Source organism: Corvus kubaryi, unplaced genomic scaffold (assembly GCF_017639235.1).
Source record: "Corvus kubaryi isolate FWS band 111438036 unplaced genomic scaffold, C.kubaryi_AGA036_p1.0 split1-37374, whole genome shotgun sequence".
Taxonomy (NCBI): Eukaryota; Metazoa; Chordata; class Aves; order Passeriformes; family Corvidae; genus Corvus; species Corvus kubaryi.
In genome coordinates, this window is record NW_024582079.1 from 2,324,874 (window position 1) to 2,351,113 (window position 26,240).

Here is a 26,240-nt window from a genome sequence, read left to right on the forward strand (position 1 = left end):
CCACAATGGGACTTGACATATTAATAACTCTGCAGAGGAGAAGAAGCCCTCTCCCATTGGAAGGCACACTGGAATGAGACTGGAGCAGATGGGCTCTTTTTTGACATAACCCTCCTTATTAATACACAGTGATGGGAGTGAGGAATGATGCTTCACTGGAGAAGTCAAGCTTGAAGATAATTTGGTATATTAGAGATGCTCCGTCTGGAAACACTCGATTTTTTGCTCCCTGCAGTAAGTCACTGGCGTACCTTGGAATGACAGGAGCCACTTTGTATTCACTCAGCTGATCTACAGCCATTCAGAAGCAAAAATTTTGCTTTGCAAAGTTTCTTATAATCATAAAATCTGCTACGAGGAAGTAGTCTGGCATTGCAAGTCATGCATTTAAACAGAGCTGGGCCAGTTTCCCGATGCTGCCACAGGTTTCTGTGGCACCCACCCAAGCTCAGGATAAATTGTTTAAATGCTTTTGGCTTGAAAAGGAGTATTTCAGTGTGCAACCTATTAAAGAAAAGAAAAAGCAGACTCTAGTCTCTTCATCCTGGGCAGAAAGGGACTTAAAAACCTAATGCTCCTCCCTGGGATGAGGGGACTCTGTTAGCTTCAGCCAACAAACCTTCTCCAGGCAATTCAAGAGAAAGGGGTGTTTTTCCCTCTCCTCATTCAAAACTGAGTTTGCCAGGCTCAGGGGGAGAACTGGAGAGCTCAGAAGATGCAGCAGGAGGAGAGAAAACAACACTGTTTCTCAGGAACATGTCTGTCTTCAAGGAGACTCTCTAAGGTCCTTTCTCCCAGGAAAAGAGGAGGCTTGGAGCACAGGCAGGGAGGTTTTCGACTGGGCTGCGGGGTGGTTTTGAGCTGCTAAGCCACAGCCTGCCCAGAGCTCAGCCCGTGCTCCTGCAGCTTCAAAGGCACCACAGGAGGCACCTGCAGGGAAAGGCCAGCAATTAATGGGAGCTCAGTGAAGTACAAAGAGAATCTGGGGGTGTGGGGCAGTGGCTGGCTGCCTCTCGATGTCTGGGTGCATTCCTGTGGGCTGGCCTAGTGTCCCACAAGCAGCTGTGCCACCAAATGTCATCAGTGTGCAGAGGGAGGCAGAGGTTTAGGATGGTGAGGCAGTGAAATATGAGGGTGGAAGGAGAGATGCAGGGAAGTCAGTGATACTGGCAGATTTGAGGAGGGAAGCACAAAGGGATGAGGCTTTCCCTACACTGGGAGCTAGCTGCCTGCACTGCCCACTCAGTGTTCTGGCTCCTCACAGTGTCCAGGGTATAAATTAGGAGCTGGTTCATTTCTGGAGGGACTTTCTTTTCAAGGCAGATCATTTGTGGACCTCTTAATCAAGATGGATTCATGAGGCCCATTTCAAGTCATCAGTCTTCCTGCATTATGCATTTCCTTTGATGATTGAGCCCACAAGCAGTGGAGAGGAATATAAATGTGTGACCTGCTGATTCCTCTCCCAGCAACCAAGGCAGCAAATGGGACAGTAAAACAACCTTTGGCTGAAAACTGCTTTCAGTTTAAGAACAGCATAAAGAGCAGATGCATCAAGGAAAGCACAAGGAGGAAAAACCCCTTTCCAGTACTGTTTTCTATTTGAAGCCACAAAGGTCTGTAATAGCTGCCCATATTATTTCCTCACAGCAGCACGTTGCACATAATTGCTCTGTGAGGTTCATAAATGCAGAGAGGAGCCCATGGTATGGGCTAAAGAGCAAGTTCCCTCCTTTGAACCCAGCCTGACTGCTGCTGGAACAGTGTGATGCAGATGCTGTGAGTCAGAGCAGGCTGGAGGAGGGAGCTGCCTCAGCCCATCAGCACGATGGGACCAGATTTTTGTGGTTTATTGTCAGCCTGCTCATTCTGTGGCATTTGGAGAGAGCCAGGCATTTTCCAGGCATGTACAAGGCTGGAGGCCACATTCTCTGATTTGCTGAGGTGGTTTTGTGAAGTGAATTTAAGTCAAAGGGACAGCTGATCCTGCCGTAGGGTGGCTGATGGGGTGTCCCTTCCAGCCTGGTTGTGATGGCTCCCAGGGATAGCTGTGCCTGCAGGAGTGTTGTCTCCCCTGCAGTACATCCTGGCACTGGCCCTGCTGCTCTGCGCTGCCTCTGGGTCCCTCTGGGGCTGCTCTTCCAGGGACACCCAAGTGTGAGTTCCCTTATTGCTCCTCTTCCTCCCCAGGGGATGGTCAGTGCTGTGTGGGGAGGTGAAGCCTGATGCCTGCATGTCCAGCAGCTACATCCCAAATGCTTCAGGTGTCAAGAGCTTGAAGCAAGTCACGCACAGCCACATTCCAGGGACTCAGCTCATTTCCCTGACCTGTGCTCCAGACATGGCTGCAGAGTGGGTTTTTTCCAGTATTCCTTGGCAAATTTTAGAAACAGTTTCAAAACCATTTGATCACTTCCATGGGACCACATGGAGAGCATCCTTCCAGCACTGTTCACTTCTTGCTGTGCTTGGTTGGATGATAGAGAGAAGCATTTCTGGGCTAGTTCTTTCCCAAACTGGTTGATGCTAAACATATTGCTGCAAAAGCACAGCTGCTGCCCCTTAGTCATGGGTTCCACTCTTTCCTTAGCCAAGTTTTAAGAATTTATTTTCTGTTTCCCAAATATGGCCAGTTGAAAACTAAATAAAAGATCTTTTTTTTTGTTTTTGCAATATGTGTCTATAGTTAGTACAAAGTGACAGATGATTGATGATTTCTTTAGTTGCAAATACTGTAATTCTCCTGTTCTGTTTCCTACAAGCACTGACTGATATTCCAGAAGGGCACATAAGCATATTGAATTCCTGCTGCCACTTTGTCAATAGAAGCATTTTCAAAAACCAGTTTGTATAACATTTGATGGCTTTCTGTTTATATGTTTGCTAGCAAGAATTCACCTGCTCTGGGAATTATTTTCTAAAATATTTTGACTTCTGGATTTCCCTGTTCATTGACTCTCATGTTCCCCAGACCTGCTCTGGGCAGATTTCAGTGGTGTGGTGATTAAAATTCCTTTGTAATTAGGAGCATTCCTATGATGTCCTTGTAATGGGGCATGTGGAGGAGGGATAACAGGTGAAAACAATTATTTCAGCCATTGATAGCAGCCAAAATGCAAAGATGTCTTCAAGGCTAATGATGTCCTCTATGGTCCCAACTGCCCTAAATGATTGGAAAATCTTCAGAGGTCTCCACACTTTTTAAAGAACCTGAATGATGTCAAAAATCAGTGGGGAAAAATTAGTACAATCTTCAGGAAGAAATAATTCCTTTCATCTATTCAGATTATTTTAAAATTTTATGCAAGATGAATCCCAGTGAATATTGTTGAATATTTGCTTCAGTTTCAGAATGGTTTTGTTTGGGGAAAACAGTAAAATGCAGTGGTTTCAACCAGTACTGTCTCATCACTGCTGTCATAACATTTTTTTTGACTTTTCCTCTTTAAATCTGCATTCTGAGGGGGCTTAATACACCAGACAGCTTATTCATACTCTGCAGTGAACTTGGACTTTTCTTCATGCCTTTGTAGGTCTCCCAAAGAGGAGCTGGTTGCACAAACTTCAAATTACTCTGCAATAACTTCTTTTGACAGATCTTTTTCCCCTGAGTACCTCCCAGGAGCAAAATGCCAGTGTAATTTGGTCCTAGCCATGAATAACCAGTTGGCAACCTGTGAGGTCCCTCTTACTGAACCTTAGGAGCTCTACATGTCAAAAAACCACTTGGCCTGAAACGCATTAAGATGTCAGGGACAATTATCCTGCTGCATTTCCTGTTCATTAATCACAGCTCTGGCTTTCTGAAACCCCTACGCCAGCAATTACAAACAAGATTGATGTGGGTTTAACCAGCATTCTGAGGAGTATGTACACACAAAATACCACTTTTTTTCTCTTAACCTAAATCACTGTACTTTGAGGCAAAACAAGCCATCTATTTAGAGCATCTGCACACCAGTATCCCATCCTCAGCCTTGTAAGTGGATGCCAAATTGCCTACAAAATGCTGGAAGAAAAAGTGTGAAAGACTTTAAAGTAGTTTTTGAGTCACTTATGACTCCCTCAGTCTGACGCTGATGTGAGAGGGCAATTTAGTCTTTTCCTGGCAAGGTCTGTTCCCAAAACAGGTTTACATCTAATGGTTCGATCCTGACTTTGGGAGTTGATCAGCTAATTGGCTCCCTCAGCCTGTGAACAGAGAGCATCATTTTGGGAACCTGATTGGTGTTTCCTGGAAATGATGTAACTTGGCTTTTTTAGCTCACACCATCACGGTGTATCTGAGAACAAGCAAGGGAGAGAAACCCAGGGGAAGGCTGAGGAGGAGCCCTCAGAGAACACCCAGCAGCAGGGCAGGGAGAAGGCAGAGCTCAAACCAGCTCCTCTGCTGCTCAAGTGATTGCATTGTGGCAGTCCTCCTGTTCATCTCCCCTCATGCATTAAGGTTGCTGGTGGTGCCAGTGCAAATAATTGACTGCATCTCTTGTGCTTGTATTCCTAAAGAAAAAAAGCACCAGACCTCAGCCTGTCCCACACACAGTGCGAGGGCACAGCCCCTGTCCAAGCACCTCTGCAAGGAGCCACAGCGAACAGTTCTGCACAGCAGCAGTGCCGCAGGGTTGGGATGGAAGCTGGGACACCAAGAAATGACCCCTTTCTCTGTATTGCAGTATGTCTCTAATTAATTTTTCACCTCTGACTCAAGGGGGTGACTGATTCTGCAATGCTGCCCCAGTCAATACACACATGTATTTGCACACGTGTTCATCCCATGCAGCGAGCGAGAGGTAGACAAGAACAATGAGGAAATGAAAGAAATGTATTTCATTAGTAACCTGAAGTCTAAAAAAGCGCCTTTTTCTCTCCCAAATTAGCAAATTCTATAAACTGGCTTTTCTAATAGCAAGAATCCTTTAACAAGCTGAACAACCACTTCCTTCCTGATCTGCTGAAAGTTCATTGTTCAGGATTTGTTTTTCCCTATAAATTGCGATTTGAAAAGAAGTAGCCTATCCAGTGGTGACTGAGTCCACAAAAGTTAGGGCTGGGTGAACAATTCTGTATAAAATTTAGAGCTGGGTGACAAATACTTTCTAATATATTTTACAAATTTTGTTCATTTCATCCAGCATTATTCAGGATACATTTTTCCATTACTCTGCTAGCTTTCTTGCAAGTGACCTGTTGTTAATATGATTCTTTGTCTCCCTGGGTGGTAACTGCAGGATATGGCCAGCTCAGAGTCTGTGAGAAAAGCCAGTTCACACCATGGTCAGGGAACTGGTTCCTCTCTTGAGTCGGACATTTCCTTCCAGAGGAAGGATATTTTTCCTGAGCTGTCTGCCACATCCATACATAGGCAGAATTCCTCTTACCCACCCAGAGATGTCTTTCTCCAATGAACTTCTCCTCTTTCTCTCCTATACCAGGGATTCATGGACATTGACCTGACCAAATTCAGGGAGAGTGGAGCCAATGTCACTGGCTTCCAGTTGGTGAATTACACAGATACTGTTCCTGCCAGGATCATGCAACAGTGGAGGAATAATGATGCCAGAGAGCATCCACGTGTGGACTGGAAGAGGCCAAAGGCAAGTGGTATAAAAAACCCCCATTAAATTTGGGGCCATCTAGCTCAGTTCAAGTTATGTTCACCTCTTTGTGATCACACATGGCTCTTTATTCTCACTTGAGAAACTCTCAATATAATTATGAACATTACCTGTTCCAGGTACCTTAATGTTGTCTGAATTTTATCAGGCTGCAGTTACTACCTCCTAAGAAATACACAATTTCATGTATTCATTTGGTCTGCAAATTTTTACCCCCTCAAAGCTAAGAATTAAATGTCTCATAATGTTCAGTATATAAAAAACAAAAAGCCTCATTAAGTCCTTAACCTTTGGCTTGTTTACAAGACATCCAGTGATAATAAAGTCTTTCCAGATGTTCTTTTTGAGCATTTCAAATCAGTGTGTACAACAGAAGGGAAAAGTATTTTAATTCCTAACACAGAAGGCCCTGAAGGTGCAGAGGGATGGGTGGAGGGAGAGGTTGTTTTTTTCTCTTTAATATTTGAAAATGAATTCATTTGTGACAAACACTCTGCAATAGAAATGTTAACTTTGGAATTAGTTCAGGAAAGTTGAAAACAACTAAATCATAGAAAAAAGAGTTAATGCTAATGGTTCTTGCCAAGAGTTTTGCACTGGTTTCTGTACTAGTTTCTGCTTGAATAAACTCATCTTTTGCAGAATTCTTGCCAATTGAGATGGAATTTCCTGGTCTCCATCCGTGACCAGAAAAAGTCCCCTGTTTCTTGATTTCACTTAGCTCACATTTACACAGGATAATGTATTCTTTAAAAGTCAGGTCAATGCTTCTAATTAAACTCAAAGACTTGTAACAGGTGAATGACTTTCAGGGCTGATTCTTCTTCAGGGAGTGAAATCAGGACATTCTTCGTCTCCCAGCTGTGAAAGTTGGTTTCAACTTTTAGGAGTCAACAGGGCAGTGGAGATTACAGGGAGCAAGATGCTGCTGAAACTTCATAGACAGGAGGATGAGGACAGAGCAGGTCATCTGGAAAGTTACCCTGGGTTACGTTTCTCTTTCCAGTACACGTCGGCCCTCACGTACGACGGGGTGCGGGTGATGGCCGAGGCCTTCCAGAACCTCCGGCGGCAGCGCATCGACATCTCCCGCCGCGGCAACGCCGGCGACTGCCTCGCCAACCCCGCCGTGCCCTGGGGACAAGGCATCGACATCCAGAGAGCCCTGCAGCAGGTTTGGAACCCAGGCTGGCTTGGGTGTGCTGAGAGCATGGCTGAGCACAGCCTGAGGGCGGGGGAGGACGGGTGGGCAGTGGCAGAAGCACCGACACAAATCCCTTGGGATGAGCAACTGATCCTTCCAGAGCAGAGACAGGTCTGAAAAGCTGGGGGGTGCATCCAGCAAAGTGCTTTTCCTGGTCCTTGCCTGTTTTAACTTCTGTCGTTATGGGATGGAAAATCCAAAATATTACCCCATAAAATCAAGGGTTCCTATGGTATCTTCCCCTCCCGAAGACAAAGACCTGCTCAGACCATATTTTTTGCAGATTATTTGACTCTCTGTGAACTCAGCTTCAGTTCCAGCCTGCTAATGAATGCATGTGAATTTTGCCTTATGTATTGGCTGTCACCAAAATGTTCTCAAAGTGCAGATTACAGCTTGTTTCATACTGTGAGAATTCATAAAAGTCTTAAGAGCAGCCATTTAGATAGTTTATTCCTCAAATCTGATAGTCTTGCTTTTTTCATCCTGCACAGAATCTAGATTTTTGAATAAACAAAAACACAATGTGAAAATTACAGAGAGAGAGAAAAATAATACACTCTTATCAAAGACTTACCAAGGTAGAATATTTTAAAATTTCATTAAATTTCAAGACTGACATTCATTTCTAGCACTTTTCCTTCTTTTCCTGACAGAAATAGATGGATTCCTTGCAAATACTGCTAGTTCAGTATTATCTAAATATAGCTTATCCCATCTTCTTTCCTTAACTGTGAAGAAGGCAAAAAAAATAACATTTATGTGGTTAATTTGTATCATATATAAAGTTCCTCAAGTGTTTTGTTTTGATTTGGTTTTGGCTTACTGGTAAACAACAATTCCTTTAAAACCAAATCTTTTGGGTTTTGGCATCTGATTTGATTTTATTGCTTGGATTCAATTTGTTCCCAAGCCTGTCACTGACTTTCTGCATGACCTTGGGCAAATCACTGTCACAGCTTCTCCAAGCCCTTATAATAAAATCAGCCTCCCTGATGCATTAGGGAGATAGGTTACCTAATAAACATGAAATACTTGGAAGTCTTCTGATGAGCAATAGCTGCTCCAGCATTTTCCTTTATTGAATTTATGAGAATAAGATATCAAAATTAGACAGCTAGAAAATAAAAATTTTGTGTGTGTGTTGGAAGATCTCCTCTGAAGTTTCCTTATATTTTCATTAAAACAATTTCAAAAGTCTTAATTTTTCAGCTGGAGTGACTTTGGGCGAAGAGCATAAAGACATATTTGCAAAAGCTGCTTCTTTACAGCTGAAAAAGAATAATTTTAAAAAGGCTTGACCAGTTCAGTTGTGATGGTCAAAATAAAAGATGCTGAAACAGGCAGGGCAAGAAGCCTCCTAGCAAAAATTTAACTATGAATTCGATAATCTTCCAGTATTTAGTAATGTAGCAAGAAAGAGGCAGATGGAAATAGAATAACTTACAATAAGATTGAAGGTTTGAGTTATCCTTTCTGAAAAGACTTCACAATTAGAGCAATTCTGCAGCTGTTCACAGTGTGCTTTCTCTTCACCTTCCATTTGTTAATGCCCAAAATTTCATAAGCTTTTTGAAAGCAAAAGGTTTCTCTGCTTGCTTCTACTCAAATGTCTGGAATAAGCTCTCAGGTTGCCTTGTTCCTGTGTAGGAAGGAACCACAGAATCATAAGCACATTTAGGTTGGAATATCTAAGATCATCGAGTCCAAACATTATCCCAGCATTTCTAAGTTCACTAAACCATGTCCCCAGCACTGCCACATCCTCACATCTTTTCAATCCCTCCAGAAATGGTGACTCCACCACTTGCTTCCCTAGACAGCCCATTCCAATGCTTGTCAACTCTTTTGGTGAAGAATTTTTTCCTAATATCCAATCTAAACTTCCCCTGACACAATTTGAGGCCATTTCCTCTTGTCCTGTTGTCCTGTCCGGGGGAATAGACTGACGCCCCACTTCACTACAACCTCCTAACAAGGATTCATGGATGGCAGGAACAAAGATGAAAAGAAATATGAAGCATTCTTCATTTTTTTAAAAGCAGAAATCTGGCATGTTTCAGGAGAATGTATGTTTTTATTAAAGATAATTACCTTTTTTCTTTTTTTTTTTGCAGGAAAAGGCCTACAAAATATTGCTTAAAACCACTACACTAAGGTTTCAATTGTAGTTTAAAAGGTTATGATAATTTTAAACAAATTCTTTTTTTATCTTAATGTGATCAGCACATCTAATAAGCAGAAAGCTACTCCCTAACTGCTGACTAACCCTGTAAAACAGAAGGCCACAACAGCATCTTTCTGTTCCAGATGTCCCAGCAAAGAGCCACATGCCCATCCATGTCTTACACACAAATGTGCTTAAGTGCTCCATGTCTCCAGTTGACTTGACTGGTGCTCAGCAATGTTGAAGTCAGTCCTCACTGTATTTTGCATTGCATTTTTGCATTTTGCATTTGCCATCAGAGGATGGTGAGTGACAGAGAAGTTTTCCTGCATCCTGCAGCACAGATAGCAGAGATCCTTTTTGCCGTTTCAGTGCCACATGAATATCACAGGATTAAGATTTCATTCACTCAGATAGAAGAAACTGATGCTGTAAACCTGCCTTTTAGTGCATACAAAGCTACAAAACACAAGCACCTGTGACCTGAGCTTCAGAATTGGTCAGAACCTGAAAAGAAAACCAAAGGAGACATGAAAAAAAGCAGGCTTGGGAGTGCTTAAGACAATGGTGCTTTTTCAGCACATCTATTTTTTATGGGCATGCTGTGTCTTGTGAAAAGGGAAAAGCATCTTTATCCAAATGTCACCAGGAATACCTCTTGGTTTGAAAGAGCTTCAGAAAATGCTGGCAGATGTTCATTTTCATGACAAACCTTTGTTATAACAGCTGGAAAACAAACAGGGTTTAAGCAGATTAACAACAGATTTCCTCTGTAATGATGCAGCCTCATTTCTTCACCATGGGTCTTTACTCTGAGGATCTCAGAGTATTTAAAAAGGCTGTTCGATACCTATTCCCATTCTGCATGTGGGAAGACTTCAGTTGCAGGGACAAGAGGTTTGTCCAAAGCAAGTGGAAAGGCAGAGAATAAACCTTTAATTCCTAACCCAGTGGCATGAGCACTTCTCTGGGTGGTCTCCATAGAAACCCAAATCTGCATTCTTTTTCCCATGTTCCTGGTCCCCACTGCCTGGTCCCCAGACAGTATGTGATTCCAGTCAGCAGCCCTTCTCCATTCCAGTCTGGGCACTTTTGCAGCAAGGAGAAGTTCAGGGTGTGGGATGTGATGTGAGCATCACTTCAGCTCGGCAGTGTTATCAGCAGAGATTTATGGCTCAAAGCTTCCTATGCAAATGTCAATACTAAATTGTTGGATTTTATTAATCTGGTGCAGAGGTAATTAAATTTGTTTGATAACTTATAGACTCCTCTCTATCAAAAGATGACAGCTGGGAGCTGTGGCCATGGTTTCATATTTCCTCCTGATTTACAGTTCCTGATTTGAACTGACAAATTCTTTACTGAACCCTGACTACAGGTCCGATTTAGAAAATAGCAAACCCCACAAACTCAAGGCGTTCAGAGCTGATTTAGCTCACTGTCACATCCCAAGAGGTGATGGGCTCACATTGGTGATCCAGCTCTCAGGCTGAGCTAAGTTTTAAACCACTGAGTTTTCAGAGAAAGGGTTTTTAAATGAGTTAGTTAAGAGGATGGTTGTGCCAGTGATTTACCAAAATATGAATATCGATCTAATATCGATATCCAACTGAGACAGACAAAAACTCTCTAACAGTTTAGAGTTAGAAAGTGTATGTTTTATTTGGCGCCAGGCACTGCGTGGGATAGCTCCCTAAGATGCAGGGCCCCAATCCAAGCAAACACGACACTTTTTATTTCCAAATATTATGAATATCCAAAATACAAATGCATATTCATAACATTAATACCTCCCATTCTCCTCTTCGTATGGAAATGAGCTTAAATGTCATTAAGCATGCGTAGTGTGTGTCCTGAATTGAGTTGGTGGTCTTGAATTGGGTCAGTGGTCCCAAAAAAGATGAAGTAACTCATCTTCCTCATTTTGACCTTTTTGCCTCTCTGAACTTTAACAATCCTAATTACTTTAGTGACCTCTAAGTTTCCTCTTGCATGACTTTTGAACGGGTTCCCACTAAGGGAGGAAATCGGTAATTGTCCTTGTTCCCTACACCAACTTAGCAATGTTTCTATTCCTCATTCTAAGCACAGCTAAGCAAACATACAAATGACAGATCATCACTTATTTGGTAATCAGTTACTAACATCTTAAAACCCATTTCAGGTCCAGCTCTCTTAACTATTAATTAACTCTAGCTGGGCCCAAATTCCTTCCTATTCTAACTAATTTCAACACAGCTAGCCTATAACCAAAATCTTTATGTTTCTTCTAAATCTATGTTTCACCATAGCCAGGCATGCTGGAGAGCGAGCCTTAGTGGAATCCCAGTTTCAGGCAGATGTGCTGTCTCCCCTGCATGGAATTGAGAGTAATGACTGCACTCACCACCCTTCTCCCCCTCCCCTCTCAGTGCTGCTGAACCGCTGCTTCATGACAAGCTGACCAATTTGCTCTCTTCATTGATATTTATGTATTTAAGGTCCGTTTTGAAGGATTGTCTGGCAACGTTCAGTTTAACGAGAAAGGACGCAGGACCAACTACACCCTCCACGTGATTGAGATGAAACACGATGGGATCAGAAAGGTAAAGCAGAGTGTGACCCAACATCCTGTGTCAGGTTCCAGCCCATGTTTGAGTGGCAGCGTGGCTGGGTGTCAACAGGCACTCCTGCTCATGAATGTTTGTGGAGTCACAACAAGTGCATTCCCAGCTCTAGGCATGAGTAAAGCCAAGCTCTAGGGAGGACTGGTACATTGATAAAAAAATACAACATTTGGAAGGTGTTATCAAGAGCAACAAGAGCATTTCAGGTGTGGCAAAGATTTTCCAGGATGGTAAAACTTGGTCAGCTTACCTTTGCTGTTGGCACAGCGCGTTGGTGCAGGCCCAGCTACAGGACAGCCTGGCTTTGCCCTCCCACTTTTCCAAGGATAAACAAAGGCAGAGCCAGGCAGAAGCTGTTTGCCCTAACCATTGTAAGTGAACCCTTTATGCTGACCTAATTCTGCTCTCCTTGAAGTGACAAAAGCTTTACCACTAGCCACGTCCCAATAGCTACACAGACCTTTGTGCTCTTCTGAAGTCTTGATCCCTTTCTGTATCCCAGGCTCTTTGAAAAATCTGGCCTTGTTCCGAGATGCCAAGGCCTTGAAACGCTAATCCTTTTGAAAACCTGACTCTGGGTGCTTATGTCCCACTTTAGATACCATGTATTTGAAGAACAGAGAATAACTCAGTTATTTCTTGATAAAGGGGAGCTACTACATTTTTTGGAATGGGGCATTCTCTGCATCTCCTCAGTCCCCTGAAAGATAAAAAACTTGTTTGAAACTAAGAAAAATGTAAACAATGAAAGTTCCATATTTACAGCCCCTATCTCAAATTTATACTTACACCTGAGAGCAGCAGGTGTGAGACCAAAGGCCCCCACAGTCCAGTAGAAAAAGGCAAATTTCCTTTGACAAATAATAGAAATGTCATTTTGAAGACATACAAAGCAGTCTTCCTCCACTACAAAGTATTCATAAGAGGACCAAGGCAACATCATGTCCAGTTGGGGTTTCTGAACTTTGATAAGTTGGCAGCCTGGAGAGAGTCTAGAGGAGATGAAATTGAGTGGCTGAATGTCTTGATTTTTCTATGTACTTACTGTCAGAAATAATATTTGTTTGGAAGACGTGCATCACTGCCATGATGCATATTGTGTTTTAGATCCACCAGGTTGGAGGTGCAAAGCAAACACCCACATCTCCACTTTTGTTGCTCTAGGGCAGAGCTTTGGGAGCTCTTTCCTCACCCTCTGTTCTTTTTTCTGTGCAATGAGGAGGGATTAGAAGCCTGCATAGACTTTTTCTCCTCAGCTGTTATGATCTCTAATCTGCCATCAGCAGGCTCCTGGTCATGCCCTGGTTAATACCCTTTCTCATTTACTGTGATAAGAAATTGCTTTCATATGAGCAGAGTTCGGGCAGCTTCATACTTACATGAGGTGATGGAAAACCTCTTATAAAATTAAGCTCTCAAAGTGGATAACTTCAGCCATGATCTTCCTAGAGATATTCAGTGGCACTCTGCTTTACCTACAAGGAGTGATGGATCAGCCCAAATCCCTAATCATTATTAAGCAGAATTTAACCTGAGAGTTATTCCCATTACAAGTGTTCAGTTTATTCATAACCCCAAACTTTTTGACACTGGCAGGGGATTGGGGGTTTTTTCTGACTTGATTTTTTGTTCTGTTGTCTCAAGATGTCTCAACAATCAGTCCTATATTCATGCAGGCTTTCAGCTACAGGATAACTTTTCATCACCCTCTAGCACCTGCACATGCAGCAGGAAAGTTCACCATTAGAATTATTTTTGGAAATCACACGGGGAAATTGTGAACTCTCATCGTAGGAATGGCAATAATCACCAGAACAATGTGATAAATGTTTTTATGTGCATACAAACACTGTGCTACTGTAGCACATCATGCACATTATTATTTTCAGGCTGGAAGCACAGTGGGATGGGAATTTCCCTGTCCCCCTCACAAAAGACATGAAGAAAAAGGAGAGGAGATCTCTGGCTGGGTATGAACATGCAGAGAAGGCTGATCCAACTTGGATGACCCTTCTACTGTATCTTGGTTAATATTCCAAAGACATATTAATCCTGGTTTTGCATTGGGCAGATTGGTTATTGGAATGAAGATGAGAAGCTTGTCCCAATAGCCGTAGATACTCAAAGTGGCAACGAGTCTACGAGCCTCCAGAACAGGACCTACATAGTCACGACTATCCTAGTAAGTGCCATGACTTCCATCCCAGCTCTCCCTCTCCCCCATCTCCCTGATGTGCAGGCTCCCTCTTCCCACTCAAGTGCCCTTCTTTGTATTATATCATTTTTATAATAGCAATAATAATAATAATAACAATAATAGTAATAATAATAATAATAATAGCACTTACTGTTTCCTGCCGGCTCCATAAAGGTATTTGAAAATTGCTGTGGATAATTAAGTAGGTATTAAAGAGCTCTCATGCTTAAGTGTAGAAAATACAAAAGATTATGACAAGAGAGTAGAGGCATCAACATAGATAAATTAGGAACATTGTACCTGTGCTTTGTACTTATCCCACAGAATGGGGGCTGCAGTTTTGGGAAGGATAAGCTGTTTTGTTCAGAGAGGCTGAATCATTGCTTTTAAAGCAAATCTCCACTATAATCATGAAGGAATAATAGGTACCCCATAATGTGGATATCATGTATTGTGTCATTGTGTACACGTACCCTGCAGCAACATGAAATGTTACTAATTTGTTGATTGCTTACTGGGAGTCTGCAGAGAAGACACAATACCCAAACTGAGTTAAACACCTTAAGGCTCTCTCCTGTCCAGCAGATTTGATTCTCCCTGTGCCCACACAGGCAGGCATGTCTTTAAAAATTCACAGCTCAGATATCCTAAATACCCCATGCAGAACTACGCTGAAAGGTTTGTTGCCCACATCCTGCAAGCTACTCCATTCTCCTCAGGTCCATCGCTGCAGGAGCTGCGCACAGATCCTGCATGAATAAAAAGAATATGCCACAATAAAAAAATCACACTTTGTACCTTCTAGAATAAACCCACAGTGTGTTGGCTGTGTCCCTTGGCACAGGGACACAAAGCTAGAGCTTTGCAGGGGGAGCAGACGCTGGGCTAGAGCTGGTGTGTGCCTCCAGGATGTGGAGTGGGGCTCAAAGTTTCTCTTCTGTGTGCCAGGAGGACCCGTATGTGATGCTCAAGAAGAACGCCAACCAGTTTGAGGGCAACGAGCGGTACGAAGGCTACTGCGTGGAGCTGGCCGCCGAGATCGCCAAGCACGTGGGCTACCACTACCGGCTGGAGATCGTCCGCGACGGCAAGTACGGAGCCCGGGACCCCGACACCAAAACCTGGAACGGCATGGTGGGAGAACTCGTTTATGGGGTGAGTTTCCAACCTTGTCCTAAGACGTTTAGTTCTACTTGGGAACACGCTCAAGCGCCAGAGTTAGAAGGAGTCCTGCCCTCTGTCAGCCTGAGCTCTCCGGAGGACTGCAGCTCAAACAATCAGCCCAAGTAAAATGTTTTCATTTAGGGAGAGACAGCATATTCTGTGCCTATGGAAATGTCAAAACGTTTCCTTTCAACAGTTCCAAGATTCTTTTTCTTTACATTTTTAGAAGAACAAGTATTGAAAGGTCATACTTTCCCATGGGCAGAATCTCCAAATTTTACTCTATTTTATATTTGCATGATAATGGCAGGATGAAAAAAGAAAAAGATTTTGAACACTCAGCACATGAGTGGTGAATGGTAGGACAAGATTACTTTCTGTCCAGCCACTCATTTCCATCATCAGGAATGTACACCTGCACCCTATACTTCTAAACCTGGTTTGGCCTGGTAGCTCATACTCTGTGATACTTAGGTCATCCCTCAGACAGATGGGTTTAATTTTCCCATTCCCTACCAGGGAAAGCATGCAGGGAGCATCAGTTCCCAGGTTGCTGTGACACTGTGTTGGAGCAGGGATGATCCGTCTCCTGATGGTAGCTCCACTGTAAATGCTGCCAGCCATTTCAATCTCCCTCTCCATTTTCAAGATGGATTGCAAAATTAGTGGAGAGTGTACATCAATGTTGCTGGAACATTTTTCCGCTTCTCCTGCATCAGCTATGCAATCAAAAAACAGTTCCTGATGGAAGTAAACATCCTGACATCCTTTTTCAGGAGATTGGCCTTTCCTTGCCTCTTTTGATGTCTGGATGATAAAGCTCTTTTAGAGAAAATCATCTTCATCAGACTGTGACATCAGTGGATAAATCAGATGAGAGGAGCTGGGCGGCTGCAAAAAGAAAGCGCTGTGATTTCAAAACAGATCTGGTAATCAGTAGCGATAAAATGGAAATAATCCACCAATATTATGGGCTTCTCCTTTTTAACCTTTTTCTTGGAATTAGTTTTGTCTGATTTCTTCTGAGATAATGAGGTTAAACAGAGATCAAAGGATTGTACACTGCAGTTAGTAGATATATTTCATTCTCAGTCTGCAAATCTCTTTTCTGTCTCCTTTTCAGAGGGCGGATGTGGCTGTGGCACCATTAACCATCACCCTGGTTCGAGAAGAAGTGATAGACTTTTCTAAACCGTTCATGAGTTTAGGTATATCAATAATGATAAAAAAACCTCAAAAGTCCAAACCAGGAGTTTTTTCCTTTCTGGATCCTTTGGCTTATGAGATATGGATGTGCATTGTTTTCGCCTACATTGGAGTGAGCGTTGTCCTCTTCCTGGTGAGTCGCTTCAGCCCTTACGAGTGGCACACTGAGGAATTCGAGGAAGGACGGGACCAGCCAGCCAATGACCAGACAAATGAGTTTGGAATATTCAACAGCCTCTGGTTCTCCCTGGGAGCTTTCATGCAGCAAGGATGTGATATTTCTCCAAGGTGGGTTGCCTTTCCCAGTGAACCTTCTTCCAGTTCGTGTGGTTTAATCTTTCTGCGTGCTTTGAAGCTGAACAGGTTCTACTTTGATCTCCCTTCCTGAACCATAGTGTAGTTTTGTGAATTGGTTACAGACTCAGAAAGGATCCAAAGGTTCACAGGTCTCACAGCTGTGAACTTGGAACCTCAAACTTGACACCATGAAAACACCATTTAAATTTATCTTTGGGGAGTCTTTTGGAGAGAATTTACAGAAATTATAACAAGCTTTTCTAAAGCCACCCAATTGCAATCAAATTTTGTCAGTCATTTATTTTGTTGCTAGTAGAAATAAGATGATTCTAGCATTATAGGGAAGATGAAAACTTCCAGCAAAGTAGGGAGAAATAATGCAGTAGGTGCCCAATGAAAGGTTATATGGTCTGTGTCAAACATTATGGAGCACGAGTGGTTTAATTCTTACTGGCCTTTAGAAAGGTTAGAGAAAGACCAAGTTTCATCCTGCTTCCCATTTCAGCCAGTAGTTCTGCTGCCTGAAAGTTCAGTAGGACCCAACACCCAAAGTGTTCCTAAAGGGACTTTTTGGTGACAGACTCTCGTGATTTACTTAGATAATTTTTCTTCCTTTGGGGGGCTTTGTCTCCCTTCTCTTCAAAGGAAGTTTCATCCAGAAATACCCATCTTAGGGGTGAAGACAGTAGGCAGAGGTTGATTTCCAGCCTGCTGTGGTGTCATCAAAGCTCAGGGGATGAGAAGGAGGCACAGCTCTATCAACAAGTGGACGTAACTCCATGCAGCTCAGCACAGCTCCCCTGGGATGGCAAGGAAGACTGGGCACCAGCTTGTTAGCTATCAGATGCCAATTTATCCAAATGTTAATGAGCTTGTGATAGCAGGGAAATAACAGCCTGCAGGGCACTTTGATAGTGACGGCCTTTATGAATATGTTTTATTATCTGATCATTGGTTATTTGGAGGCCAGGCAGAGAATTCAGAAAGCCTTCCCAGCAGAGGGAATTTCAACTTTATTGCAGTCTTGTAACCAGCCCCGTGCGTTAGGATCAGGTTATTGTGATTTTATTCTCATTGTTGTTCTTATCATCTTTATTGTTATTTAGGAAAGAGAAAGTCTTCCTTTGGGGTCATTTCAATAGGTGGGTTCTGATCCAAGGAGGAGCATGGAGAGGTGAAAAGATGAGGCTTTGAATAACAGCAAATTTGGTAACATCTTTAATGAAAAGTGTCAGGGAAAGATCAGTGGGTTTGATTCAGCTAACAAGATTTGCTCTAGCTAAATAACATGCTTTGAATCACCATTTCAAAGTGTTGTTTTATTTTGCTTTGGAATGGGAAATGAGAATTATTCTGTCATTGTTATTTTAATGTCGTTGATTTAATCATCCTGATAATGAAAATTACAATTTCATTTAAACCAATATTTTCCCATGGAACACAAGAGCAGTTTCTGACTGCTACAGCTATTGGCAAGATGATAAAAATTTAAAAATTAAATACGGGAATTATTACAACTCTCAGTACTCTGAGTACAGCTCCTTGATACGGTTGTAAGGGGAGAAGGACATTTCTGTGCAGGAAGCAGAAGAGTGAGAATTTCTGTAGGATGTTGTTGTGCAGAAGGGCTCTGAGTGCGCTCTGTATTTCACATGTATTTTTCACATGAACCCAGTGCAGGATTTCTGTGGCACATCATTTAGAAATGAACACTTGGTAGAATGACACTGTGGGCAGGTGGGGATATCTGCTCTATTCTAATATATTTCCTATGTAGTTGCTTCTAAACTTATCACTACTATCTCTCAGCATCTCCCCAGTAATGCATTAGCCATCATAAATAGCTTCTGTTATACATCTGTTCCCTCATTCTCTCCCCAGCAGAAAGGAGCAAGTGCAGGGGTGTATTTTGTTTTTGTAGAGGTTTTGGGTTGTTTATTCCAGGTTTTTTTTTGAAAGAAGCAGGGGAAATTTGTCTGGAGGTTTGTTTTTTTTCCAGAGTGTGCTTGTTTTAAGTGCATATGCCACTGTGTATTTATCATTACAAAAAGAGTAAGATCAAAACCGCAGACACATCACTCAGCACAGCGGGTGGTGGGGTTTGCAGCAGTAACTTGCTCTTGTAAATGTGCATTCCTCAGTCTCAGACCAGTCCCCAGGGAACTTCAATCCCCCAAAGAGACAAAAATTTGCTTTTGAAGGAAAGTGTTGTCCTTTTTAAGGACACTCTTACTAGGCAGGGCTTTAAACAGGCTTTTAAGTACACTGGGGACAACCTACCAAGGACTTTAAAGACACACTGTGAATTTGGTGACCTGTGGATGGCCAGGAGAGAGCAGAGCTGTGGGTTACCTGCTCATAGCCTCTTTGGAGGTGGTCAACTGGTGTCCTTGAATCTCTGAAGCCTTCATGTCTAGGTGTTGACAGGGTGAATGTGACAAAGGGCAGACAGTAGCCAGTCTTGAAGAACCCCAGCTGGAGCTGATGCCAGTCTGTGTTGTGCCTTTGGATGCTGGAGCATGAGCTGGAATCCATCCCTCCGAATCCATAAAGGGAACGACTCGATGGTGGATGCATGGCTTCCGCCCAAGGAGGCTGTGAGCTCTCGGACATTTCCCACCAGAGTGTGTGGTCCACCTTCTGCACCATCACTGACCAGTGGCCCCACTGGGTGTGGAACAGTCCCTACCACATGGACTCATTTTTCCTGGCTGAGGTGAGATAGCCCCTATTGTTGCCCTTAAAGCTTTCAAAACATGGGCTGAAACACAGTAGGGTTGGGGAGAAACAACAGCTCGGAGCTGTGCACAATTCCATAGTGACAAGCAGGAATTAGTGAAGTCTGAAACGGGCTATAAACCATTAGACTTTGCAAAGTGCCACCTTAGCTTCAGAAAACGGTCATGAAATTGCAAAAGCACTCATTAAATGTGAAATACAGACCCAGAAAGGAGCTTCTCAGAGCAGGCATCAGAGGTAATAAATAACTCACAGCCAATAGCGAGAGCCTGCGGAAAGAGAAATGTGAAGTAAATATGACTCACACTGTACCATTTTCAGAACTGTAATTTGATAAATTGTCTTCAGAGCTTGAAATAACTGCAGTGTGTAGCAGCTGTGGAGAGTAGGACCTTGCTAAAGTCCAGCATGTTGCTGCCATTCCTCGCTTAGGATGGATTCAAGGCCTTTGAGAAGGAGACTGTGGGGATGTTTGGGCTTCCCAACCTCCTCTGCAGCAAAACAAGGCATGAGAATTTTTCATCTTCTCCATCATTTTCTGCAAAATAAATAATTTGACTGTTGTGAAAAGGATGGAAAAACAGGGAGCAAAATAGCATCTCTTGTCAGCTTCCTATCTTGATCTTCTATTTTTTGTTATCATAAAATGTGTTGCTTCATAAGGTTTGAGCCCAAAAGAGACTTCTTATATATTGGAAACTATTAAATTTAATCGCGTTACTCTTCCTGTGACTCAGAAAATTTATGTTTGACTAAAATGAAACACATTTGGTTAAAACAGATCTTCCAGAAAGGCATTTATTCTCCATTTGAAGATATCATGAGATAGAATAGACAGTTACTCTCAGCTGAGTTGATTTTAGGAATCTTGTCCCATCTCAAGTTCAGCAGGTGGATAAATATCACACAATATCCCCTAGTGAATGCAGACATCCTTTGTACCCTGACAGAGGAAAATTAAAGATCTCCAAAAATTAGCCCAGCTTCCTGGGACCTCTCTTTATCGTTGAAACAAAAAATATACATATTTTGAATTCAAACCAAAATATACTGTGAGTAGAAGGGAAATGCCTACTCATATCCTGACACATTAGGGTATCTTGTCACAATACCTGGACAACACAGCTTGAAATCACTCATAATAATCTGTCTGATTGAGAACAGAGCTGGAGATGTCGTGGTCAGCCTATGCTGGGAGTGAAATGGTGGATGAAGCTTTCATCCCATCTGTGTCTGAGAGAGAGCCAGGCTTGACAGGGGATGCTTTGGGAGCATCAGCAGGGCTGCACGAGCAGGGAGAGACTCTGTGCTCCTCTGTGCAAGGCACCACCAGGGACCACTGCTGGGAAATGGTCGGGTCACACCAGTGTGCCCGAAAGACTGTGGGGTTTAATGTGTGCAAGGAGATGTGGCACAAGGTACAATCCCCCCTCCAGCTGGCTTGGGACAAAGAGTTAACAGGGTCTTCACTTGCCTGCAGAGTCCAGACCCAGAGGCTTTGCAGGGTGCAGTGGATTGTGCCAAGCAGTGACCCCCGGCTGGGAGGGCTGGGTGTGCTGAGCAGGGAGGTTTGCTGGCAGAGATGATGAATGGCTGCACTCCCAGGCAGGAAGGAGAGAGATAGATGCTGGCTGCTCTCCAGTCAATAGATACAATCTATTATTTATAGGCATCTTGTGGACGTTGTTATTTGTTTTTTGTGACATGGAAACAGCGCTCTGGCTGATCTATACAGTGTGCTCATGTTCACTGCGCTCCTCGGGCTCTCTGCCACACTCCATCAGAGTGGTTTGTCTGGGGAAGAGCAAACAAGGTATTTATTATGTACCTGTAATTAATGCTGAGCATTTTCCTCTGCTGTTTTTCCTGTTTATTTACATTTCCCTTTAGCCCAATTGGAAGAAGTCACAGGAGACTTCAGATTTTGAAAGACAGCAGCACTTTTAAATTTTGTCAAGATCTTCCCAGTACTGAAAGGTTTTATCCAGTTTTGAGGCAAAATCTAAATCAGAAATTGATTAGACCAAAAAAAAAAAAAATGTTGCAGGGGTTTTTGAGGGGTTTTTTTTGGTGAGAGGTTTGATTTGGACTTTTTCAAGGAAATTATTTCTGTTCCATCCTTTGTAAACTTACATTTGCAGGGTACTTACTTATTTTGCTAAAAATTTAGAATTAGAGAAATTAGAACCAGCTGCATTTAGCAATCAAAAGGAATTTAATTCCTTCCTGAAAAGAAGGCTGAGCAGGGGTATTTATCTGATGACTCTTCTTGATTTCAGTAAGCGTCTTCTCTGACTCTCCAAGCATCTGCCTTCGAAATGGCCTCAAATTGCACCAGGGGAGGTTTAGATTAGAGTTTAGGAAAAAATTCTTCACTGGAATGGTGGTCAGGCGTTGGAACAGGCTGCCCAGGGAAGTGGTGGAATTGCCACCCCTGGAAGTGTTCAAACTGTGTGTGGATGTGGCACTTGGGGACACGGTTTAATGGTGAACTGTAATGGCAGTGCTGTGGTCATGGCTGGACTCGATGATCTCAGAGGGCTTTTCCAACCTTGATGGTTCTGTGGGGACAAAGCTCAGGTTCATTTATTGGTGGTGGTTTGCTTGAACCAGGGAGCTGACTTTCCTTGAGCATAAAAGTAAGAAAATCAGGACTTCAGCTTCTGGAAAAGTCTCCTTTCCTTATAAAAGTGTATCAAATGATGTTGCAATTATCTCTAGCTGGCAGAGTTAATTATGTCCAGGGAGAGCAAATTCAGGTCACAGGGTAACAGCAGCACTTGCAAATCACCAGGAACTGATGACCACACTTATTTCTAAAATGCACTTAACCAGGGAAAGTGACTCACCAGAGGAACAGCTTGACAAACTGCACAATATCCAACTAAACAGTCCCCTTTGGAGTCTGCGCACTTCCATGGCAACCAGAGTGTGGCAGCCAGGGGAAAATGGAAATTCTTTTAAAATAGTCATCCTTGCTATCCCTTTTTTTTTCATTTGGGAAAATACTGAAGGATACAGAGGACTCAGAAGGAGGCAATAACCAGCCAAAAGAGCATTGTTGGAAGACGCAATTTCTTCTGTAAAGCAAAAATTAGTCTCTTGAATTTGCACGTTCCTCCACCTGAAAATGTCTAAATGCTGCAGAGGTAATGAACGCTTCTCCCACTGACCTGTAAGCTACTTCCTCAGGGTGCTTTCCCTGTCAGGCACTGTCACTTTCCCACAGCTCTGACTTTGGGCCTTCAGCACTGAGGTTGCTGGAGTACAGCAAGAAATTTGCTGAAACTCTCCCCATTGAGTGACAGATTCACTAATCGTTCCACCAGCTGTGTTTAAAATAAGTCATCAAACACTTCATCTAAAAGCAGATATATTAGCCTAAAAATACTTCTGCAATTTCTTTCTTCAGGACTAAATAAATGTTTGCCATGTTTCTCGCTGAAAACAAAGTTGAAAATAGCAGGGGGGAAAGTGCATTACCCTTTTTTTTTTTTTTTTTTTTTATCTTGGGAAGTTTTATTAGGGCATCTGAAAGAGGGTAGATTTGGAATAGATATTAGGAAGAAATTCTTCCCTGTGAGGGTGGTGAGGCCCTGACACAGGTTGCTCAGAGAAGATGTGGCTGCCCCATCCCTGGAAAAGTTCAGTCAGGTTGGACAGGGCTTGGAGCAACCTGTGAGAGGCGTCCCTGCCCATGACACGGGGTTGGAATGAAATGAACTTTAAGATCCCTTTCAACCCACACCGTTCTGTGATCCCTGACATGGAACTGGCATGTGCTGCTTGGGTTTCTAATGGTGGACACTGGCTCAGGATTGTGAGGAGCACTAAGATTTACAGGGCTGCCTCCTGACACTTACAACCTTCTCCCTGAGTGCAGCAGGAGACTCTCTGAGCCTCCAGGGACCCCCTATTATGCTATACTTGGACTTGCTGATTTTCAGTCAGTAAGAGAAGCTGTAAAAGAAGTAAAAGAAGACTTTCTTTCATTTCCTTTCCTCTCGATAACAAGTTATTCCTGAGCAGTCAGCTCAGCTGGGGTCTGCAGTCAGGACTGTGCATGGTTGTGTCTCTCTAATAGTTAGGTCGACTGCCAAGTGTTTTTGTCAAAGAATAAGGGTTGTGAGGAGCTGAACGACCTCCATCTCCCTCAGGTGGTGTCCTCTGCAAGGCTGCCTGTCACACACTGCTTTAATGTTGGCACTCCAAAAAAATACTGTAGCTAAGATGGGAAGCCCTGAGCATGTTTTCACAGGGAAGCCCTGCTTAAATAACTCTTCCATATGATGTACATTACTTTTATCAGCACTGAGATATCATGTGCACACTCACTGGATACACAGTCGAACGAGCTTTGAACTCCTCTGTTGAAATTGCTCTGGCTCACAACACAAAAAGCATCCACAGCTGCTCTTTGCTGATTTTATCCCCACAGCTGGCCTTCCACTGGGAGGCTCAGAGTTCTGCCTTTATTCCAATGGAATTTGGCATTTATTGGACCTATTCTGCTTTTGTCTCAGATTTTATTCCTACTACTTGTCCTTATAACTGCGGAAGCACCATATCTCTTTTCATTAAAAGTTCAGGAATTCATTCGTACACCGAATGTGTGTGTGCAATGTAATGTGCAATGTACAATGATGTGCACTGTAACACCCCAAGATGGTGAGCAGGTGAAAACAGATTTGTTCAAACAGGACAGAGGTACCATGTTATCCATTGTGAAAGGCTTGAGGAAGCTGAGTAAGTGGGAAAAGCAGAATGTGGGTCGTGCTAGGAAATTGGGACAAAATCCTTGTGTGCTTGGGTGGGGTCTGGAGCTGGAGACAGCAGAGCATGGTGTCACCTCTGAAGTCCTCCAGGCTGTCTTGGTCTTCCTTCTGTTTTCACGGGGATCAAAGGAGCAGCTGGAGAGCAGCTGATTCATATGCTCAGATGGCAGAAAAGGGCACACAGCTCATGCATGCAGCCCTTTCCTTAAACAGCAGCAGCACATTTGATGGAATTCAATCTATTTAATAAAATCACGCAGTAATTCTGATTAGTGCCTACCCAGAAGAGTTGCTGCTTACCCTCAGATCCAAAGGCTAAGCAGCAATAATCCAATCATGGTAATCATAACTTACTACTTTGATCTTCAGATAAAAGAGTCTATAGAAGTGCAAAAGTGTTACATCACCGTTATTTGGACAACTTCAAAGCATGTTATATACACTAATGAATTCTCCCAACACACTCTGATGAGGAGTAATAGAAGGCGAGTGTGTGAACAGAGGAGTAGAAAGGAAGGAGATGAGTCCTCCTATGGTGAAAGGGAAAAGCAATAAAATAAGTACTTGTACCCTGTATATAGGTGGGAGACGTGATGAAGAGTCCACAAGGGTCCAGCTGCAGGAGTCAAGTGCAAAGGATGCTCTCCCACAGGAGGAATTTTCTCATCTGTCTCATTTCTTGAAGCTTGCAATAAGAAGCAAAATCTGAGGCTGCAGAGAGGGAAACAGAAGGAGGAGGCAGCTTTTCATCTCAACAGTGCTTCTGAAGCCTTAACAAAAAATTCTAAAAATCACCAAATGGATCTTAGCAGGTGAAATAGGGGCAGCAGAAGCACTGAACATGTCTTCCCTTCACAGTTTGGGAGTTTTAATGTTAAAAGATGGGCACACCTGCGCACATAAAGCTCTTCTAAAAACACTGTCTGGGGGGGAGCAGATTCATTCCTCACCACTTCTACAAGAGATATAGTATGTCCCTGTACAAAAAAGAAAGGCTCAAAAGTGAAACTAGAGAAAATCCCACTTGTACACTCTTGGTGAGGAATCACATTTTAAATTAGAAATGAGAGAGAAAATAAAGGGAATATTTGGAAATATTGCTCACAGATAATATCTTCCAGTACAGAAAATACTCTCCCTTCCAGAGCAAAGCCTTTCTCTCATCGGATTGGGAAATCTGACAAAAGACAGGAAAAAAAAAAATCAAAATGAACCAAGGCAAGACACCCTGGAAGAAGTCTGAAGTAGGTTATTGTAGCATTATTGCCCAGAAGTCAGAAACAGAGCTCTCATGTGAGCAAATGTAGATGGCTAAAGAGGATCTTGAAAAAAATGAAGAACTGATGGCATATAATCCAAAACATATTAAATCTTTTGGGGAAAAAAAGCTTTTTCATCAAGTAGACTTTGAAGAAGAGACTGTGGGAGAGCATATGGAACACAGCAACTCAGTAAAGGACATTGGCACAATAAGCTGTTGTTCAAAAAGATGGATGAGTGCTGTTAGATTTGGGGCCACCTGAGGTTGAGGAAGTTCCTGAATAATGAATCTCCTGGGGCTCTCCAGCAACTACTTCTGACAAAATTTTATGCTTGTCACCTTGTGAGTTTTTCTCAGCAAAGTGAACAAATGTCATCAGAGTGAGAAAAATACATGAAGAGCCTTTTTTACAGTGAAATTTTTGCACAAAGGCATGACAAGAGTTGGGGTTTTATTCCTGGTAGCATCAGCTGGCAAAATAGCAGAAGAGGGATGACTTTGCCTTTCTCTGGAGCTGCCAAGCAGCCCAAATTGACCATGTGTTTCTCAGCAAACCACTATCTAAACATTCATCCCTTAAACCACCCTGTCTGCAGTGGCGAGAGGCGCACTGTGTCTGTACTTCAGAGGATGATGGTGCCTGTCTTCAGATCTACCTCTCTGCCTTTCAACTACACTCTTATTTTTTCTTAGTGTTCCACATCATCCCTCTATCCTAGCCCTGCATTTGTACTGTTTTTAGCAGCCCTCTGGAAGAGTTGAGTGTGTTATCCTGCATTTTTAGGATTAAACATCTCATTTCAGCGGCCAGGGATGCTGTGCAGGGATGGCAAGTCCCTCGAGTGAAGGACTTACCTCAGTCCTGCAGTTCTGCCCTGTTTGGAGAGTTTTCATGGGACCTGCTGAAGTTGAAGCGGGCTTGCTGCCCATGTCAATTCAGGTTTGCTTGGCATCTAGTGCTTCCAACACCCCACTAGCTGAGCAGGTGAGTTGTGTCTGTTGAGTATCC

At 42.9% G+C, this 26,240-nt stretch overlaps 1 protein-coding gene across 3 annotated transcripts in view; it reads left to right on the forward strand.

Annotated features, from left to right (window-relative positions):
- LOC121657791 (glutamate receptor 1) overlaps window positions 1–26,240 on the forward strand; it is a 119,964-nt gene that overhangs the window by 67,915 nt on the left and 25,809 nt on the right. For all 3 annotated transcript variants that reach the window (XM_042013888.1, XM_042013887.1, XM_042013886.1), the window contains exons 6-11: window positions 5,433–5,594; window positions 6,622–6,789; window positions 11,467–11,571; window positions 13,664–13,774; window positions 14,738–14,944; window positions 16,077–16,447. In XM_042013888.1, coding sequence (XP_041869822.1) covers window positions 5,433–5,594; window positions 6,622–6,789; window positions 11,467–11,571; window positions 13,664–13,774; window positions 14,738–14,944; window positions 16,077–16,447 — 1,124 coding nt within the window. The remainder of the gene's footprint in view (window positions 1–5,432; window positions 5,595–6,621; window positions 6,790–11,466; window positions 11,572–13,663; window positions 13,775–14,737; window positions 14,945–16,076; window positions 16,448–26,240) is intronic.